This window comes from Carettochelys insculpta, chromosome 21 (genome assembly GCF_033958435.1).
Source record: "Carettochelys insculpta isolate YL-2023 chromosome 21, ASM3395843v1, whole genome shotgun sequence".
NCBI lineage: Eukaryota > Metazoa > Chordata > Testudines > Carettochelyidae > Carettochelys > Carettochelys insculpta.
In genome coordinates, this window is record NC_134157.1 from 23,504,155 (window position 1) to 23,524,652 (window position 20,498).

General features: G+C 44.3%; 2 protein-coding genes across 5 annotated transcripts in view; one reads left to right on the forward strand and one right to left on the reverse strand.

Moving 5' to 3' along the window:
• Positions 1-491: 491 nt before the first annotated feature.
• On the reverse strand, positions 492-3,024 carry RPL35 (ribosomal protein L35). The gene is made up of 4 exons (XM_075015072.1): positions 2,883-3,024; positions 2,356-2,492; positions 1,643-1,724; positions 492-716 (listed from the first exon to the last, which is right to left on the reverse strand). The coding sequence occupies exons 1-4, from the start codon at positions 2,883-2,885 to the stop codon at positions 567-569; spliced, it is 372 nt and encodes a 123-aa protein (XP_074871173.1). The 5' UTR covers positions 2,886-3,024; the 3' UTR covers positions 492-566.
• A 1,676-nt stretch (positions 3,025-4,700) lies between these two features.
• SCAI (suppressor of cancer cell invasion) overlaps positions 4,701-20,498 on the forward strand; it is a 106,904-nt gene continuing 91,106 nt past the window's right edge. Inside the window, exons 1-2 of one of the 4 annotated variants that reach the window (XR_012648341.1) lie at positions 4,701-4,814; positions 5,832-5,876. Coding sequence is in view for 2 of the 4 variants with exons in the window: in XM_075015394.1 (XP_074871495.1) it covers positions 4,762-4,814; positions 5,832-5,876 (98 nt within the window). In the remaining 2 variants the exon portion in view is untranslated. Of the gene's footprint in view, positions 4,815-5,322; positions 5,712-5,831; positions 5,877-20,498 lie in introns of those variants that run through there. The other 3 variants (XM_075015394.1, XM_075015395.1, XM_075015396.1) reach the window with 3 other exon arrangements.

A 20,498-nucleotide genomic window follows, 5' to 3' on the forward strand; every position in this document is an offset into this window, starting at 1 on the left:
GATATCACTATCAGTGGCTGTACAGACATTTTTACTGGATATAGTGAGATTCATCTCCACAAGAAAAGTAAGGATTTCCAGCCGTAAAATCACTGCTCCAAATAAACCTATGGCAAAAGAGGGAGAGAAATTAAGGGACCTCACTACGTTCATCCACGTTACAGGTGCAATGTTGACACACTAATTCACTTAGAGAAGCCAGAAGTTAAATACATCTGCCCCATAACTTACAAGCTTAGTGGAGCTGGTATTTTCAAGAACTCGTGTTTACATAAAACCCTGATATTCTTTGTGGAAGACACTGAACCTCCACAACCAAACCTACTCTAAATTGAGTTTCATAACGCAAAGGCCAACAGAAGTTAGCTATGAAGATGCTAAAGTTACACCACCATAAAGCTCCCATGATTTCTAGCTAGATCATTTCCCTCCATAGTGTTATGAGTGCTGAACCAAATCCATATTATGAAACAAGTATCTAGGCCTATCAGTTTCCAGTTAACTTGATGTTTAATAAGAAAAAGCTAACCAATATAACTGACAGGCTTGTAAGTAGGCAAACAGGTTTATGCCTTAACAGCAAACTTCCGCATAGGGTACAGGCGCTCTTTTCGCTGCTGTTTTTTGGTCTTCAAACTTTCTTCATATTTATTTAATCTGCGGCGCATTGCACGAGTCTTCTTGGGCCGTAGGTCAAGCGGCTTGTATTTTTTGCCCTGTTTGCAGAAAAATAATACAATGAGCCTCTAAAATGGTTGTATTTTAAACACTTGATTGAACAGTGTAGCTGTAGAGGTAAGGGTAGTCTGCAAAGAATCAAGGTGTACACAAGTACATAGAGCTGTATTGCCTGTTGCTACTGCATGAAGAGCAAGGATTAAAATTTCACTATGTGGTTCAGTCAGTATGACCAGGCTATACTCTGGTGTGAGTTTAGTCTTCTTGTCCCTTAATCTTTAGCCACTCCGTTGACAGTACAAACAAAGGAACCCCACCTGTGAGCTTGACATACTATCTCTACAAGGAAACAGATCTAGATTACTCATCACCTGTGACAGAGTACCAAAGAGACACTACCAGCCATATTGCCAGATAGAACTGCAATTTAAAGTTTGGCAATTCGTGGTTTTTATTCATCCAATGAGTCTACCAATGCCTCAGCAACTTGGACAGCTAATCTAGATAATACTGATCTACCACAAAGAATCTGGTAACACCACTCTACCAGATGGAAAGAATTGTTCCAGTGACTTAATTCCTTAAGACTGAAATTTTTTATGAAAGTATTTTCCAACAGAGCACTTTATCTGTGCCTACTGGAAAGCACACAAAGGTAGATAACAGAGTTACATGCGATCCAGTAGAAAAATCCTTTAGCAAGAACAGATTCACACTGCATCTACTAAATTCAGAACAGTGCTGGGTGTTAGTCTTGCAATAAGCAATACTGTTCAACAGGACTACTACAAAATGACATTAATGTTCTATTTTTCCCCAGAATTAGAATATTTTAATAAAATCTCATTTTCAGAGTAAGGCTATTCTTGCAACTAGCTGGACTTCACACCCCACAACCATAAACACATGTCTGCCAATAGCCACAAAAGAATGTAGGTTAGGGCCTAACAAAGTTTAAACTTACTTTGTAAAATTTTCTCAGGTTCTCCTTCTGGGTCTGGTTGATGACAGTCAGCACTCTGGCAATGGATTTGCGAACAACCCGACTGCGGACAGCAAAGAAACAGGTCTCACAAAACATAATAAAAAAAGATAAAAACTAGCGAGTACTTCACAAAATACGTAAGAGGAACGCTCTTTCCCATATCTTCACTGATATAGTTTGGATAACGCAGGCACAGAACGATTTCTTACTATACTGAAAGCATAGTATTACTTTACTATTCTATTACAATTAAGATCTTGCCATCCTGGAGCATTTCCCTCCACTCAAATACGAAACCCAATGCCCTTTTCCTTGTCTAACCCACATATTTTTCCTCCCTCCATGCGCTTCAAATGGTTCTCCTCAGTGCTACCTACATGGTATTTGTACCATTAACTAGGAGAGGTAAACTATGTTAAAAAACCTGTTGTAGCAATATCAGCTGTAACAAATAATGTGCCCTCCCACTTGCAAAAGGTTGAGCGTATGGTGGAACTGGATGAGGGCAGAAGCAAACATAGCCTACTGCATCCCTCGGCCGAGGCGATTCCCCATCTTGAGACGGGAATAAACTAGACGATCAAGCAGCTATACCGCAGCAGCTTCACAACCCCCCACCCGCCCCTCGCCAAAACCAGGCAGACTCACAGCCCAACGGGAGCCCCAGTAATCGTCCGGGGGCTCAGACTTACATCTTGGACAGTTTGGAGGCGGCTCCACCCGTCACTTTGGCAACCCGCAGCTGGGACAGCTCCACTTTCAGGTCGTCCAGCTGCTTCAGCAGTTCCTCCTTCTTCTTCCCTCTCAGGTCACGGGCCTTGATCTTGGCCTGCCGGCGAGAGAGCCCCTCAGAGCCCAGCCGCCGGCACCAGAGCTCACCCCGCCCCGGCCCCGCCGCTTCTGCTACCCCTACAGGCCCGGCTGCCCCCCTCACAGCCAAGCCCACCCCAACCCCAGTCCAGCTCCCGCAGTGCACCCCCAGCTCGCTCGCCCCCTCTCAGAACCGAGGCCAACGCGGCTACCCCGCAGCCCTGGCCCATCCAGCGGGGCCTAATCCCAGCCAGTCTCCGCGGCCCCAGCTCCCCCGTCCCGCCTGTGCCGGTAACTCTCGCGGGGGCCGGCCAGGCCTGATGCCCGCGCACAACACCCAGAGCCTCCTGTTCCCGCGGATGGCGCCGGATTGCACCGCCGAGGGAAGCCAGCCACGAAATCTACTTACCATGTCGGCGGCGGCTCGGAGCGAAAGGACGGAAGCCGGCTGAGGCCAGTAATTAGAAGGCGAAGTAGGAGAGCCTGTCTGGGCGGCATCAACCAATCCCGTCTCACACTATAGGCGTGATGGGAGGAGCCGGCTCACGGCAACGCGCCCCCTTCGCAGAGCCACGCAATGGTACAGGCCGCAGAGAACCCCCCGGACGGATGCGGGAGAGGGCGGTGTTCTGGGCGCGGGGACCCTGGGGGTCCGCACGCAGTAGAATGTGCTACGCCTGGTGCGCCTGCGGCTCTCCCAGCAGCTGCTCTGGGAATGCTGCATTTCCAGAGCCGAAGGAGTGCGTGTGCCCGAGGGAAGCTGCTCACCCGTTACAGTAGGGTCTCGCCATTGGGGAGCTTCATGTTCGCGAATTCAGTTATTCGCCAGCGGCCCCGCGGACACTCCCCTGGGCCCGGGCAAGACCGCTGGCAGGCGCCGCTTCCCCCGGGGCCCCGGGCACCCCTGTATTCGGCGAAAAGCAACATTCGAGGGTGCTGAGCAGGGAGCCCTAGCGAATGTTGAGACCCTACTGAGAATAATTTTATGAGTCTTTAAAGTGCTATGTGGCTACTTTTTTGTTTTGTGAAGACGCTGACTACCTCTGTAATTAGTAACTGCTGTCATCCTGAGAAAATCAACCGATATCATAATTATAGTAAAGACTAGTAACAGAGAGGAAGCCGCGCTAGTCTGTACACTATCAAAACAAAAAGCAGTCAAGTAGCACTTTAAAGACTAGCGAAGTGGTTTATTAGGTGAGCTTTCGTGGGACAGACCCACTTCTTCAGACCATATCCAGTAAAGACTAAGTAATTGTATTGCGTGGGTCCGGGATTCTGCAGTGGCTCTGAATATGGACAGGCCCAGGGCTTCGGTGATGTTTTGCCTGGCTCTGTTGTATGATCAGGTCTTGTATCTCTTATACTCGCATTTGGTGAGTAGCTAATGAGACAGGAGCTCTGAAGATGCAGAAGGATAATGTACCATAACTACTCCTTTGTAACAGATTGGCTGATAGTTTGACTTTATCACTAGCGACTTAGAGAAAGACATCACTGCTGTGTCAGGAAACTGTGCAATGCACTTGACATGCTGCAAAGACAATTAAGATGCTAAAATCCATGAATGTCATAGTGGTGATAATAATGCCTCCCCTTAACTGGGCAGTGCTGTGTCTGAAAATGGTGTGCCTGCTATTATTAATGGGACACGTGAGGCCCTGAACCTGGATGCATGTGGGCAGACCAGTTATCTCTTTTATGAGTACAGAGTCTATTTGCATGGATCCACTTGTGAGATGGGTTAATGATTATAGATAATAGAAAAATGTATTTTCTCAATGTATATTTGTGCATTTTGACAATATCGCCGCTTCCCTTAAATAGGGTTCCAAACCTCACTAGTAGGGACCCCGTGACACCCCTTGGATCTGAAGAGGCCCCTGTAGAAATGCAGGATCCGTTTGCACAGAGCCCAAGGGGGTCTCTTCAGCTGGTTGTGGGAGTCTTTCTGTTGCAGTAGGAATCCCGTGGTGCAAGCAGTTTCCAGGTGCAGTTCTGCCTCTGCCCACGGGGTGGCGCCCCGGCCTCCCGCACAGCCGCCCCTGTCCGTATCTAGGCAGCCGGAGTCATACTTGCTGTCTCAACCTACGCTACTAAGTAGACGGGCTGAGAGTGACGGGCACCAGAGCCAATCAGAGAATGGAATCACCGCCTTGCTGAGTTATGAGCCAATTAGATCCTGAAGAAGGCGGGGCAAGTCAAACCTCACGCTCCTGTGAGGAGGCATCCGCGCTCCTCCGGCACCGAGCGGCAGCCCTAGCAGTCTGGTCGCGGAGCTGGCGCGGATGGTGAGAGGAGCCGCTCGGCAGCGCCTGCCCCGCACTGGCCCGGCCTCCAGGTGAGGGGCGCCGAGGGCGCGCGTATGGCGGCGGGGAGGCAGGAAAAGCGTTTCCCAAGCGTACAACTGCTCCGCCCCCCCAGGCACCCCGCCCGTGTCCCCCCCGCCCCGCCCCGCCCCGCCCCCCCGGACCGCCGCCCCTCCTCGCCCCCCGCCCGTGTCCCCCGCGCCCCCCCCCTCCTCGCCCCCCGCCCGTGTCCCCCCCGCCCCGCCCCGCCCCCCCGGACCGCCGCCCCTCCTCGCCCCCCGACCGTGTCCCCCCCGCCCGCCGCCCCTCCTCGCCCCCCGACCGTGTCCCCCCCCCCCGACGTCCGTCCTCGACCCCCCGACCGTGTCCCCCCCCCCCCGCCCCGGACCGTCTCCCCCGCCGCCCGTCTACCCCGCTGCCCTTCCTTGTCCGCGTCCCCGGTTCTTCTTCCGCGTATCCCCCTCGGCTTCCCGGCCCCCTGCTCCGGCAGCCTGTGTCCCCGACTCTCTCTTCACCCCCCCTCCTCCCTTCCCACAGTCCTGCCGCCGTCCTCTTGTCCCTCCCCCACTGTGAGCCCGACTCTCCTTCCGCCTGCCCCCCCGGTACTGCTCAGGAGGCGCCGGCCTCTCCCCTCACCCAAGTGTTGGACCCTCCTCCCCTCTGCTCCCCCGGGTCCCTCTGTCACGTCTGTGCTACCCTGTGCCCCCCAGTGCTGCTCTCTTCCGCCATGACCAGTGCAGTGCCCCCTGTTGTGCCCTCTCCCCTGTGCCTTGCCAGGTCTCCCCCTCCCAGCCTCAGCTGTAAACACCCCCACCCCACCTCGCCTGCCCCACTGTAGTCCTTTATGTGTCAGTCCCTGGGGATCAGGCCCCTTGCTCAGAGCTGAGCATGCTGTCAGTGCCTAACCAGTACTGAATGATGCCAGTGAGGTCAGGGTGGTGGGGGACTCTGGTGTCTGTTAGCTGAAGCCTGCTACCCCTCTACCCTTCCTGGTACTTATTGCCTTGGCCTTTTCAGGTCAGTGTCTTCTCTCTCTTTCCCACCCGCAGAACAACAGGCCTGGTGGAGAAGCCTTCTCGCAGACGGAAAACCAGGTAAGATGGTGATTTCCAATCCCCTTTAGTTTGATGATGGCTAACTCCAGGGATAGGTAGAATGGACCTTCTTCCACACCCTTGTCATGTCCCTCACAGACTCTTTTACATAGTCTCCAGCTATGAGATCAGGCTCAGCCTCTGCATAAGCAAGAGTGAAGCACACTGAAATGAAAGGGAGTCGTGTCTGCAGCACATGCAGTCAAAATATGAACTGCTTGATTTGCCCACGAGAAATCCTGGCCAAGTGATACATCTGAATTTTTTAGGAGAGCGTGGGGGGATTGTAAATGGTGTCAAAGTTGCACACTAAGGCAGATAATGCAGTGTAGCATATGTATCTAATGCAGGCAATAGAAAAATGCATAGGGCACAGAAAATCTTGAGTATCTGAAAACCATGAAAATGATTCTAAAATGCAGAAGGATTTTTCTCACCCAGCCCATACATATGTATCTCTGAGGGAGCCAATAGAGAGATGCTTTTGCTTTCATCTTTGTATGTCTTTTTATTTAGCTAGATGGGAAATGTCTGCAAATCCCTGCTGCTGTCTTGTTCTGTGTACCTAGCCACACAGATGCAGTTTTTTGAAGGCTCCTTTTCCCTTGCCTTAAACGTTAATTTCAGAGCTGCTGAAAGGACAGTCTCTTGCCACTCTCTGGAATATTCTGTATAGTTCATTGTTGTTTTCCTGGTTCTTTTCACATGATGGTTTCTGCTCTCTGACAGTCTGAAACAGAAGGAGACTAAAAGTGTTAGTGTTTTGTAAGCGGGGGAGGTTTGAGAATGGGAAACATACACCAACCCAAATAATGAAATGCAAGAGATCTTTGTCTCCAGACTGGTCAGTATGGAGTTTGTGGTGCTGGCCCTCTTCTTTTTCAGTCTGCTAAATTGCATTAAAAGAAACCACATATAATTTCCTGATTTTTATTTATTTATTTTTTAAATCTGTAAGCAGCTGCTGTGGAAGTCACAGCAATGTCATCCTGGTGTGAAGGCACATAGCAAAGAAGATAGTTTGTGCCACAATGAATTGGAGCGGAGGCTGTCTTAAAGATATTGTTTCTAGTAAGATGTGGTCCATCTTAAGGGTGAAAGTTTGGGGCCCCTTAACTTTCTTCCTTACTCTCATGTGTCTGCTTTGAACTCCTGCAGTGCTTCTGTGCCATAATGGGGCTATTAAAATAAATTTAATTTTCATAAGATGCCCTGTGCCTATCCATGGATTTGGGGGCTAGGCAGTAGAGGCTGGCAAAATCAGTTCAGCAAGGAGTATTAACAGGAGTGTTGTAACCAAGACACAAACAGTAATTCTTCTGCTCTCTTCTGTGCTAATGAGGCCTTAGCTGGACTACTGAGTGCCACACTTCAAGAAAATGTGGACACACTGGAAAAAAATCCCAGCTAACAGCAGCAAAAATGATTTTTAAAAAAATCTAGAAAATGTGATCTGTGAGGGAAAATTGAAAGAACTGTGTTTTGTTTAGGCTGGGAAAGCAAAAACTGAGAGGACATGGGTAATAGCTTCAAGTACCTAAAGGGTTTGTGCAAGGAGAAAGAGGGGGAAAAAGTTGTCTTTTTAGTCTCTGATGATTAAAGCCCTGTGCAGATACAAAATTTTTATCTGTATCCACAAAATTGAGAAGCGGATATCTCCATTGACATTTGTGTGTATGTAAAGCAGATATCTGTGGATTTGCAAGGCTCTACTGATGGTAGGAAAAGAAGCAATGGGCTTAAATTGCAGCAAGGAAGATTTAAGTTGAACATTAGGAAAAACTTCCTAATGGTCAGGGTGGTTAAATGCTGGAATAAATTGCCTAGGGAGGTTGTGGAATCTCCATCATTAGAGATACTGAAGAACAGGTTAGACAAAGACTTCAGGGATGATCTAGATGGTGCTTGGTACTGCGTAATTGCAGGGGACTGGACTTGATGGCTTCTCAGGGTTTCTTCCAGTTCTGTGATTCTATGAATACTGTTCTGTGAAGACAGTTGCCATAAGAGATGTAACGTTCATTGTTCAGCCTATTGAATGAGAAAGTGATAAGGAACCTCAGCATCACACCTGACTGTAGATTAGACGTGTGGAAAAAGACACTTAATTTTTATCTGAGATTAATCTGTCTGCCACTCCCTAGCCTGCCCTCTTTTTTGAATGGGTTAGGGAATCTTCGTAAACCAAGCAATATTCTATTTTAACTGGAACAAACATTGAATCACTTAGTAACAAGCAAGAGCATCATTCTCCATTAGTCAGGGTTGCCAAAACAATGCAGATAGGATACACAACTACAGCAGCCAGCTACCACGCTACAGAAAATTAGCATCTCTTTACAACAGGGTGTGAACCTACAGTCCAGCCTGCATCTCGCGTGTATCTGGCCAGCAAGACTGGGATTCAGCCCATCCCTGCAGTAGAGAGCCGTCATGGTGCTCCTCCTCCTCCTGGACCTCCCTGTCCCTATGAGGTTGAAACATGAGTGCTGGCTCTCTGCTGCAAGGGATGGGAGAGCCCCAAACCTCATGAACTGAATCCAGGCACACTGGCAAACCCCTCCTGTACCCTCCTCCCAGGTCCCATACCCCTCCTGGACCCTCCTTTCCTATGAGATCCTATACCCTACCACCTGCCCAGATCCTATACTCCCAGCACACTCCTGCAAGAGGGCTTAGCTTTATAATGTACCGCGAAAATGTTAGACGCCTACGAATGATCATCTCCATTCATACCAAACTATAAATTGTTGTCCAGCAAGTCTGTTGATTACATTCGTAGAGTGGCTCCTTGAAAAATATTATCGTCACCAAAACTAAGTGAATAAACATAGGGTACAGCTGGTGCAACTTGACTAGTATAAAAAGGAGAAGTAGACCTGGTAATCAGTGTGCACAGGGAGAGCACATTGTCCAGATGCTCACCAAGTGGGAGAGTAAATCCCTCTCATACTTCCCCACACGATGTTGCTCAGTGGAACAAGAGAGCAACATACGTTCTTTTTATCATTTGCAGGATACTTATGTGTCATGTAGATGCCATAAAAATGTCTGCCTTATTCTGTTATGCATTAGTATCGTGTCTAGCGCAGCGGGGCTCTGGTCTAGGACTGGGGGCCACTGCAGGACAATTTTTGCTCACGCCATACACCATTTTTACTTTGGCTTAGCATCACTGATTTTAATGGGGCTCTGACTTCCCTTAGAGTGAGAAGGGGGAATTGTACTCTGAATATAGGTATGAATTTGATTATCTGGAGTCGTCATTTTATTGTCTCATGTGCTGTTGTGCATGGGCATATGAGGCAGTGGGAGAGCAGTTGCACTATGACAGTGTCTGAAATGTACTGACATGAGGCTAGTTCCCAAAGGCTTCAAATTATCCACTGTGTAATGTTGAATTTTAAAATTGAGTTTTACTTTGCTGTTCAATGACTGTGTTATATAAGTGCATGGATATGGTATGGCACTCTTTACAGTGCCAGCCTTTCTCAAATGTAGTCATCAGAGTCTTTTCTTGTGGTTACAGCCCCCTAGGCTGTGCTTAGGTGCTGGGGGAGAAGAACTGGCCCACCCTTGGGTCTGCAAGTAGGGGTTGGGCCCTTCCTCAGCCCTCCTTATGGAGCCACAAATGCCAGATTAGCAAACAACCTGTATGAATTCCACACTTTCCCTTGGATGGTGGTGCTCAGGCTTTCTGACTTCAGCCTTGGGGTCATGGGTGGCAAGCTGCTTCCCTTAGTTCCTGAGCCCCTTCTGCCTCCCTAGCTACCATCCCATCCAAGGCTTAATTTGTCCAAGTGAGTCAGCTGTGAAAAGTGATATTTGCATGTTTGAGATCCCTTTTCACTGCCTCCCAGCTAGGTAATAAGTTCCTGCTTTGAAAAGTGATATTAGCAAACATACAAATATTACTTTTCACAGATGCAGACTTACTAGCTAGAAATTTTCTAAAGTACCTTATTTGTGTTCTGTATGGGAATCGCATAAAAAGTGGGAAGTAGGAGGAATTACAAAAGATGTATATAAGCAAAGAGTGTGTGTATTGAGGGGCAAGATTAGAAAGACCAAGGGACAGAATGAGCTCAGATTAATTAGAGGCATAAAGGGTAACGAGGTCATTCTATAAAAATATTAGAAGCAAGAGGAAGACCAAGGACAGGGTAGGCCCACTACCGAGTGAGGAGGGAGAAATAATATCAGGAAACTTGGAAATAGCAGAGATACTTAATGACTTCTTTGTTTCGGCCTTCACCAAAAAGGCTGATGCAGAAATGCCTAACATAATGCATGCTAGTGGGAAGAGGGTAGGTTTAGAGGATAAAATACGTAAAGAACAAGTTTAAAATTACTTAGAAAAATTAGATGTCTTCAAGTCACCAGGGCCTGATGAAGTGCATCCTAGAATACTTAAGGAGCTGATAAAGGAGGTTTCTGAGCCTTTAGCTATCATCTTTGAAAAATTCTGGAGGTCAGGAGATGTTGCAGAAGACTGGAAGAGGGCACGCATAGTGCCTGTCTATAAAAAGGGGAAAAAGAACAACCCAGGAAACTACAGACCAGTCAGTTTAACTTCTGTGCAGGGAAAGTTAATGGAGTAAATAATTAAGGAATTCATCTGCAAACAGCTGGATGAAAATAAGGCAATAGGTAGTAGCCAGCATGGATTTGAAAAGAACAAATCATGCCAGACCAATCTGAGCTTTTTTTTTAATTTTTTTTGACAGGAGAACAAGTTTTGTGGATAAGGGAGAGGTGGTGGATGTGGTATACCTAGACTTCAGTAAGGTGTTTGACATGGTCTCACATGACTTTCTTATCAATAAACTCAGCAAGTACAACTTAGACGCAGCTGCGTCTAGGGTGGGTGCATAACTAGCTGGATAAGTGTTCTCAGGCTGTGTCTCCATGTGCTGCTTCTTCTGGAAGTAGCACGCTAATGACCTAACCAAAAGATGCTAATGAGGTGCAGATGCAAATTTTCCATGCCTCATTAGCATATCAGCATGTGGTTCGGAGTCTGGAAGAAGCTCTTCTGGACTCTGAAGTACACGTGGAGATGCGTGGCCTGTGGGGATCTTCCAGAAGGAAACCTTCCTTCCGGAAGCCCCTTCTTCCCCAAAATCAGCTGAGAGGAATAAGGGATTTCGAAATGTGCGAGGTCCTTTCGAAAAGGGCTCCCATGTAGCTGAGGCACATGTGTTTGAAAACAGCACTTTCAAAGCACTGCAGCCGGCAGCACGCTACTGAGGCACTGAATATTCATTTCAGCACTTCATTAGTATTCTTTGATTTGGCCATTAGCTTGGCCATTAGCATGGCCATTTCAAAGTTTTGGCCAAGTGTGGCCACAGCTGTTGAGTTTGCAAAATAACCCCAAATGCTACATAAATTACAAGGATTTGGATGTGTACGTGTGCATGTTCATTTGTATTTTCATAGAGTTAAGTTGTTCAGAAAAATTGTCATAATGGTCATGAGTTAATGGCTGCACTTGAAGCTCCCCAAATTTTTTTTTTTTTTTTTTGTGAGAGCCCCCTTTAGAACACTCTCCCTCATGGAAGGAAATCAGATCTATGCAGGCAAAGTTCCCGTTATTTCTCTGGAAATCAAGACTTACCACAAGGATGCAAACTTCACTCTGAGGGTATGATTTCAGGCTTCCCACTGTATTCCTCAGTCTTTAGCCTACTTATTCAGGCACAAGGGGGCAGCATAAAGGAATGGTCTGAGGTGTGTGGGAGCAGCTCAGAGGGTCAAGTAAAGGTCTGTTACTAAATGTATGCTAATTAGCTGACTACATAAATATTAACTTGGCATTTTCATGTGCCAGTATAACCCAATAGAGTCCTGTAATCAGAATCAGTCTAGTTCCCAGAGGATGTTGAGAAGAATGTGATGCCAAAAAGCTTCTGTGGGGAATCAGTATAGATTCTTCTTCTTTTGAAGTTTTGTTAATTATTGCTGTTGTTGTAAGAGAACAAAGACTAGACACTGAATTTTATGATATAATTAAACCTTCCTCATGATTGCAGAAGCACGAGCACAGGGATTTGCCTGCTCGGTGGTAAAGAATTGGTTTAGAAGTGATTTCTGATCTGGAGAGTGAATCTCCAGGAGACTGCGATGTTCTTCATGTGATTCTCTTATATTACTATCTCTTCTCTCTGACCTGGAGGGGACAGCAGCATACAACTCTGACTGCTCTCCTTGAGCTTGTGCTATTTTCTCTTATCTTACTGGTGTACGGTTCCCATTGGCTGGCAGCCACCAATACCCTTGCTGAGAATACTAACAAGATGTAGGATGATATGATTACTGCCCGCTAATTCGGGAGCTTGACCTGATGTGCCACTTGGCTATCTAGGCAATAATCCAACTTGCTGTGAGTACATCTCCTAACATCTTAGTAGTATTAGCACCACATTGCATGGTATTACAGCAGTGTATGTGGGTTGACCTAGTGTCTGTATCTCAAAGGGTTAAGGCATCAGCAGCTTTCTGAAGAAGCCAAAAAAAAAAAACCAAAAACCCAACATCCTGTCCTGTACTCAAATGCTTTCCAGGAACTTGGCTGATATGAGAGGCATGTGCTTTTCCGCACAGCTTTAGGTGATGGCTTAGTTCAAGGGACCCAAGTTTGGCTCATCAAACAGTTGCTGGCAACTTGCCACCTAATGTGTGTAAAAGAGAACTGACTAGGACACCCTTTGCAATCTCTTATGTGGAGGGGGAGACCTGAGGTCCAGTTTGCCTTGCTGTAGCTTTGCTTGGATGTGTGGGTTGAACTGGCCACAACAATTAGGCTCAGCAATGACTGCTATAAAGCTCCATGGACTGTATTGAGCCCTGTGGCTACATTTTGGTGATTGGTCATTTTAATGTGTTTACTATTGCTGTGCTTCAGCCACCTGTCTGCCTTTTATATCCGTTTTCCCCCTTACCTTCTCCCACCCACCTGGTTTCATGGAGTGCTTCAGATCTGTGCAGCGTAGTGGCTTGTTTGTTAAGAACACTGTGTAGCTTCTGTGGCTTCTTGAGCATGTGGCAAAATAAACTACTCACACTTTGCTGCCAAGAAGCCCCTGAATAGTTCAGTTTGAACTGTAAATATTTTAGCACATCAAACTTTAATAGAGGGTGGTGGTGTTTCTGTTTCAGACTAGGTTTCTCAGACATTTTCTTTCTTTCTTTCTCTTAGCAGCATCCTAAATGAACATTCATGATTACTGGTGTTATGGTAGAGCCTGCTATCATGGGTTGGTACCTCATTGTATTATATACTCCCTAAACACATGAGATGGGCTCCTGTCTGAGAGACATTATGATGTAACTTAAATTACTTAAGGTAGTGCAGCCTTGGATGTAGTGTGATATAATGCATGTGATCAAATAGCTAGCAGTGGGGCACCCCCCCCAACCATTTTCAGTAAGAACATCCTAAAGCAACGTTTTAAAACCCCAAATCTCTTTTGAACCATTCATTGGGACTTCCTAGGCCTCTGATCCAGAACCTGGCTGTTTGAGTGGCAGAATCAGGACCTTGTTGTTATGAGGGATGCATAGGGGACCTGCTCTGGGCACATCTTCGGGCTTCGTCTGTTATAGTCATGATAGCAACAGGATTGTGAGCTGCAGTGACTGACAGAACATGGAGTGAACAGACTGGACTAATGTGGAACAAATTGCAAGAGGCAACAGTGTAATGAAAGGGAAGTACATGGGAAGTGGGAGAATGTAACCACATGGGGAGATGATGTTTCCTGTAACGCTACTCTTCATTCTAGGGCAAAACCACTACAGACAGGATATTTGTTGGGACACAGCCATAGTCCCTTTTGGGCAGCAAAACGATCACAGATATGTGGAAACAAGTGGAAGGGGCCTGACTTCTGACAGGCAAGAGTGGGGACTTAGTTGAGGATGAAATTCCAGAGCTGGCTCCCCAGTCTTGATATTAATTAAAATATAAAAACACCTGAGCAAGTTAGGACCACTCACAACTTCTCTTGGCACAAATAAGATCAGTTGGGAGAACTGTGCAGAGGCTGGATCTTGATCAGTAGCAGATCTCTGATGGGAATGTGGTTCAAAGTGTAGTGTGGAACTGGTGCTGCTGGTCTTGTAGGTAACCCTCTTCAGCAGGTGAGGAAGAGAAGAACTTCAGAAAGCAATTTTCATGAAGTTTTTGGCAGGTCTGGAGTTACAGCAAATTAAACTATCCAAAAACCAGCATGTGTGTTGGAGAAGTGAGATCCTCCACCTGGTCAGGATAAGTGTCGCATTCCGCAAGACACCATTGGGTGTTTTGTCTGGAAACCTGAGCTACTTGTTACTTGAAACACAGGAGAGGTAGGATAGCTTGTTTGGTGATTTAAATGGAACACTTATAACAGTTTCTCTTTTAAATAGAAGAGATGACTTCCCATATGGATCTTCTGGTAGAAAAATGCCTTTTTAGAAATAGGAAAATGTGAAATAATATTAATATCTAAAATACAGCATAATGGACTCAATGAATAAAGCTGCTTCAACAGCTTCACACTTGTATTAGCTTCAGTGCTTTTCTCTGCGCTATGGGTATCACTGTTTTAACTAGCACTCTGGTATATTAAACACTTAACTTGGCATTTCTGATTGTAGTAACAGAGAGTCAGCACATCAAGCATATTGCATTGGATGAAATGTACTACAGAAATGCGCCAGACCCTTGCTTGCACTGACTTTGTAAGTCTTGCTCCTTTCTTGTGAAGTGGGTCTGACTCTCTACATCTTATGTACTGGGAAACTGAGACAGAGAAATGACCACAAGTCACACAGTCATTTGGGGCAGGGCTGGAGATATTGAATGGTTCTAAAATCTAGAAGGATGTTGTTCCTGATCACCATCAGTTCAATTTACTCCAGAGAATACCTCTTGTTTATTACATCAGGTAATGTTAAATACAAAACTTGTTTTCATAAACTTTTTCTATATGTAGGGTATATTTAAGGTAGTTTTATTTAACTAAATATATTTGTATATGTTTATTGACTTCTAATTCCCATACAAAGAGAGCTTGACATACATCATCACAGTTAAAACATTAATTTAGAAAATAAGAGAGCCATCATTTTCCATTTTCTAACATAATAAAAATGTGAAAACTAAGACTGAATAAGTGTAAGTTAAGCTATATCATTGCTTAAATAATGTACAGATGCTATCTGTGGTGTCAACTTAGTGTAAATGCTGTATTTAGTTGCAAATTAACTTGTTTTTAATGATCATAGCCTGTGGGAAAATAACTAACAGTGCGCATGTGAGACAATTAAAATTCATTTAAATTGTGTTTTCATGCTTTCTGATTTAAATCTGTGACATACATTGCTTTGATATACATCAGTCCTCGCTGTATTGAACCATGTTAATTTTATGTTTTAGTCATTAGACATACCCTCCCTTTTTTGCCAGTGTCTCTAGTCTACCACCAAATATATTTTTGTGTGTTGGAGAGAAACCAAAGTCTGTACACCAAGTCTCTAAAGGAATCTTTCATGTTCAGTAAAGGAATATTCCTTTTCATGGAGGGGAGAACTTTGGTGGAGTAAATGTTGCTTGAAACAACAATAATTGAGAAATCTTTCTTATAATGGCATTGGTAGGAGTCTGTACATCTCATCCTTGTTTCTTCAAACTAGAGAGAGAAGTAGTGCAGAGAGAAATTTGAGGCCCACATACATCTTGTTCACTGGGTACCTACCCCTCCCATTTTCGGTTTACTTTCACAGCTGTTACAGATGTTTGAGGGAATCCCCTGAGCTTGGAGCCCTGGTTCAAGTGTCCCCCGCTTGCGCCCCACCCCATCAGCCCTGGAAAACTAACCAGGTCTAAAGATAGCATTTCTCTTTCTGGTAGATCTTACCATTTTGCACTGCACACGGAAATTGTAGCTAATTTGAAATGTATCCTCTTGTAAGATCACACATACAATTTTCCATGTGGGTGAGTAAAGCAAAATAATGATTACAATACTAGATAGCAGTAATTATAACAACAGCCTCTTCAGTAACCACTTTGGAGGCAGCCTTATCTCCAAAAAAGGTAAGAGGGAAAGAAAATCGTACAGTGTCTGCTTTAAACCAGCCCTGTGAGTTTCTGAGCCTTTCTTAGTTATGTCTTATGTGGGAGAGATGTATTGCCAGGAAAATGGATTCATGTGGATCTAGCAGCTTAAAATGTATGAGAAATTAAGTTGTTTTTTTTTTTTTTTTGGTAGTCCAGGTTTATATATGCATTCCTTTTGCAGGGGATAGGGAGTGGAGTGTTCTTGGGTACCCCAAAAAATTTCAGTGCCCCTTAAACTTCCAGCTTTACATTATTTTTCTTCCTGCCATGATGGAGTCTGAACTGAAATCTCTGGGGATGTCTTCACAAAGGTTCAGCTTCCCACAAATACATATATGCAGAAAGCATGCAAAAATTTCTGATGGAAAGGACCTGGCATCATGGTGAGGACTCTCTTGTTTACCTTCCTGTTGTTGAACAGTAAAAATTAAAATAACCTACAATGTTGCTAGTGGTCCAGTGTGTCTGCAAAGGCCTTATTTTATGACTTAGCAATGGCCTCCTTGCAACCTGTCTTTCCATTAGTGTCACCCACATACTCTTCGCAGTGGGACCTCTGTCTTACCAAGATATCTGCATTTAGCGTTGCTCTGTGGATGCAGCACCTTGCAGATTTTTTTCTGGTACTGTTTTGTTTTAAAAAGCTGAATAATAAAAGTATAGACTGTAAATCTCCCTTGGTACGTTTCCGCCATCCCCGTCCTCCTCTGGGCCATATGTGAACTTCATTGGGCTTATAAACTATGGTAAGAAACTTTGCAGGGCTAGTAAAAACAGATTTTTTTTAAGTCTGTCATAGACTATAATTCTCTAGTTTTGCATAAGGGTCACAATGATGTTTCATCTAAAAGTAATTCATGAGTTTAAAATTATTTGAAAGCAGATTATACAGTATAAAGTATGTAAATAAACAGTGTTTGTAGTTTTATCTTCTTGGCCAATTGTCTGACACTATAGTACTATGACTGAAAAGCTGATGCTATCAAATAAAATATTCTTGTCTTATTGGTCACTTACATTGGATAAATACAAAGAAACTGAGGCTCACAATCTCCAGGTAACAAACTTCTATGTAGTCATTTTATCATTCAGATATTTCAAGATACTTTCAGGCAACAAGAGCTAAAATACATTTGATCAAGGTGACAACGTGATGGAGTTTATTGGCATATGTTGGAGTATGGATGTGGGGTTTCTGTTCAGGGGATGGGGTGTGAGAAGGGATGTATGTAGTCAAATATTTAAGAACCAGAGTCAGAATTTTTATTTACATACTTCAAAAAACGGTCTGGATGTCTTTTTCTGTTAGATAGCTAATATGTGGCCATTTACTGGAGTGTTTTTAAAAACAATGAGAAGACTTGTGGCACCTTACAGACTAACATTTTGGAGCATAAGCTTTCGTGGACGGTAGGTGGCCAATATCTCCCTTATTTTCCCCTCAACTGTGTGATGTGTTTCTACTTTGTGATTGAGTAAAGCTGCGGCTAAAGACAGATGAACGCTGCATGGCAATGCTTTTGTAAAATCTGTCTTGGAATGGTTTAAAGCTACACATGTCAAAACCTGGGCATAATCAGACCACTGATCATGCCTGTTTTTAATGACTGTAAAATGAGTCTTGGTAGGGACAAGGTCATGCAAAAGAACCCGAAGAGGTGGAGTTTATATTGCTATTTTTAAACAAGTACTTAATTCCCTTGCCTCTTAAAATTCCAGTGTGCTGAGCTTCTATACTGACTTACTGGTTCGTATAGAATTCTGAAAGGATATTGTAATATTTTGAAGCATCTATATATGTGAGTGATGCATTTGGTATTGTAGAAAGGCATATATAAATGTCTGATTCTGCTTTCATAACTCATACTTGCTCAAATTCTGTGCCACGATGCTGAATTACAAAGGTGTTTGTATAGTGTACCCCGGAGTGTGCTAGCTTGTTTTAGACTTCCCTTCCCCGTATTTCTTTTTAAAGATGGAATGCGCTCATTCTTATAAATTAATTAGTGATTGCTGTAGGATGAGAGATTCCCCTTTAAATCTGTCTAGAGTGGTGTGAAATGAATAAGTACAAAGTGACCCTTAAAATTACTAGTGAATATTTACATTCCAGGAATCTTAGCGTTCATCTGTTCAATTAACAGAAATATTTGTGTGTAAATCTATACTTTATGTATCTCACAACCATACGTTGAACCTAGAAACAGCTACATTTATGTATCATAGAACTAAGATGTACATGTAATAGGGAAACTAATGTTATATTGGCTTCTTCTCTATCAGAACTCATTGCTGTGAGACCAAAGAGGGTGCAGAGATGACAACTACGGGTGGGACTCCCTGGTCTGGCACCCTTGGGACATGACTGGACCAGGATTGGGGCGAAGGGGTCAAATTTAGTGCCTATGTTGCTGGCCTTTGGGCTCTCCCTGGGAGGCTCCCAGCTTCCCAGTTTCCCCCCACCCTCCCTCATGGCTGCTGGACCAGCTTGGCTTTCAGGTGCCCCTCATAGCCCCTGGACCAGCTCTGCACCCTGGCCAGACTTCCAGCCACCAGTGCTCTCTGGTCCAACAACAACCATGTCCTGTGTATTTTTGAAATCTTAAAACAGTGCACATGTACTGTTAAGTCTGTAAGGTATTCTGGTGTACTACAGAAGGAAATAAGAAACTGTATTGCATTATTAAACTCTTTTGTCTGTAGTACTTGCTTTTGGTTTAATTGCTCTCCTGCTTCCCATGGAACTGCATAAATCAGGAAGGTTTTAACTTCATGCCCTCAAGGTAAGATTATCCTTACTTTATCTTTGCTGTCTCCCCTGGCCCCCTTTTAAACACCTAGCAGGCTCCTTTTCCCTTTGGCCAATGGAACCCTTATTGTTTGTGTTAATCCATAGAGTAAGTCATTTGGCTATAAATTACTTTGTTAATAAGTAAATTAACTTTTGTGTGACGGCAAGCTGGTGGTATTTTTAGGGTAAATTGGAATGTATCCTCCAATGACATTGGTATGATTACAAACCTGACTCAAGGTTATTAGGACTCAGAGATTCCCCAAAAACCTAGCACTGATGATCATATCTGTACTGTTAAACTCAAAGTAGAGATATGTAACTTCCCATCCTTGGTGTGAGAGTGCAAGTGAGGAACCATGTATCAGCAGGATGGGCTCATGAATTTTGGTTACTGGGAAGCAGAGCAGTTTTACTACACCCTTCTCTTCCCCTGACCTCCCTGTTTCTTAACAATAAATAAAGGTGTCATCTTTCTGATCCAGGCTTGTGCATGTGCATAGAGATCAGACCAGAAGATGTCAGTGAATAGCTGTTGAACTGCTATGGCACAGAAGGGCATGGCTCTGGTAACAGCAGATTTGTGGCAGAGCTATTCATAGAACTAGTCAAGTCAAGTCTGGAGTCACGACTTTAGTCTTAGGTGCTGATCATTGGGTTACATTTCTTCTCACAGGGTTATTTTTTCCAAGTCAATATGCAGAATTTTAGTATTACTCAGAACTCTTCTGACAGGCGTGAGCAACTCAATGTAAACTCTTAAGTTTGTTGCAAATAATGAACTTTAAAATTCCAGAGGGCTGGGCCATCTGATTAAAAAAGGTGATTGCTGTATTTGAATCCTATGTCACAGCAACACAAACAATACTATCCTTGTGGTAAAAACTCATCTACACGGCCAAACAAGTCTGGTTCACTGCTTGGTTTTGCTTATTTTGTGCCAGTTAACTAACTTCTTGGGGTGAAGTGCAAGCAGAAAAAGCCCGCTTTGCATGTGGAAAATGTCCTGCATGGTACAGCAGACTAGACTTGCATCCACTGTTCTGTAAAGGTTGCCTTCAGCTTATTAGGGTACAACACCAAAAGCTCAGTAATAGAAATTGCTGGACCCTGGAATAAAATAAAGATTCTCTTCAATTTTAGCCCAAGAAGCTGCAAGGGTTCACACTGATCACTTCTTTTTGGTGTAGTAAGCTTCACTGTTCCTGTCTAGGCTGACATTCGGTATTTCATCTTTTAATTAAAATGTCCTTTAAAAAGTGCAAAGTTCAAGAAGTGGCATACAAAATATCACCCCAAGTCAGGCAGCTGCAAAAGATGAGCTATTCTGACATAATGAACCCAAGGCTAGGGTAAAAGCACTGAGGCTGCACAATCCACAAAATTTCAAGCACTGTAGAAGTGTGTGTTACCTTGTGACTTTCCCATCAGCTTTTTGACGTTAGTAAAGCGTTTTCTCTGTTGGTTAATTTTAACTGTCTCATGCTTATTTCACATTTAGAAATCTAAAATAGTTTGAGTAAATTAATAAGAGTAGGGTGATTTAAATCATCAAAAAAATTGCATTGATGTAAATCAAGTTAGGAGAAAAGCTAAGACTGGCTGTGCCTAGAATGTACTTACTCCAAAATTAAGCCCCATTGACCTCACTGGCACTTGTGTTTTTTGAGAAAGATAGTGTAAGATAGGCTTCCTTTGGAAAAGCTTGAATTATGCTGAAGTA

What these genes read in the sequence shown, in the direction of transcription:
- RPL35 (XM_075015072.1), bottom strand. An exon ending in GCCTCCAAACTGTCCAAGAT is followed by an intron (nt 1,725 to 2,355) that starts GTAAGTCTGAGC and finishes TGCTGTCCGCAG; the next exon opens with TCGGGTTGTTCGCAAATCCA. An exon ending in ACCTGAGAAAATTTTACAAA is followed by an intron (nt 717 to 1,642) that starts GTAAGTTTAAAC and finishes TTCTGCAAACAG; the next exon opens with GGCAAAAAATACAAGCCGCT.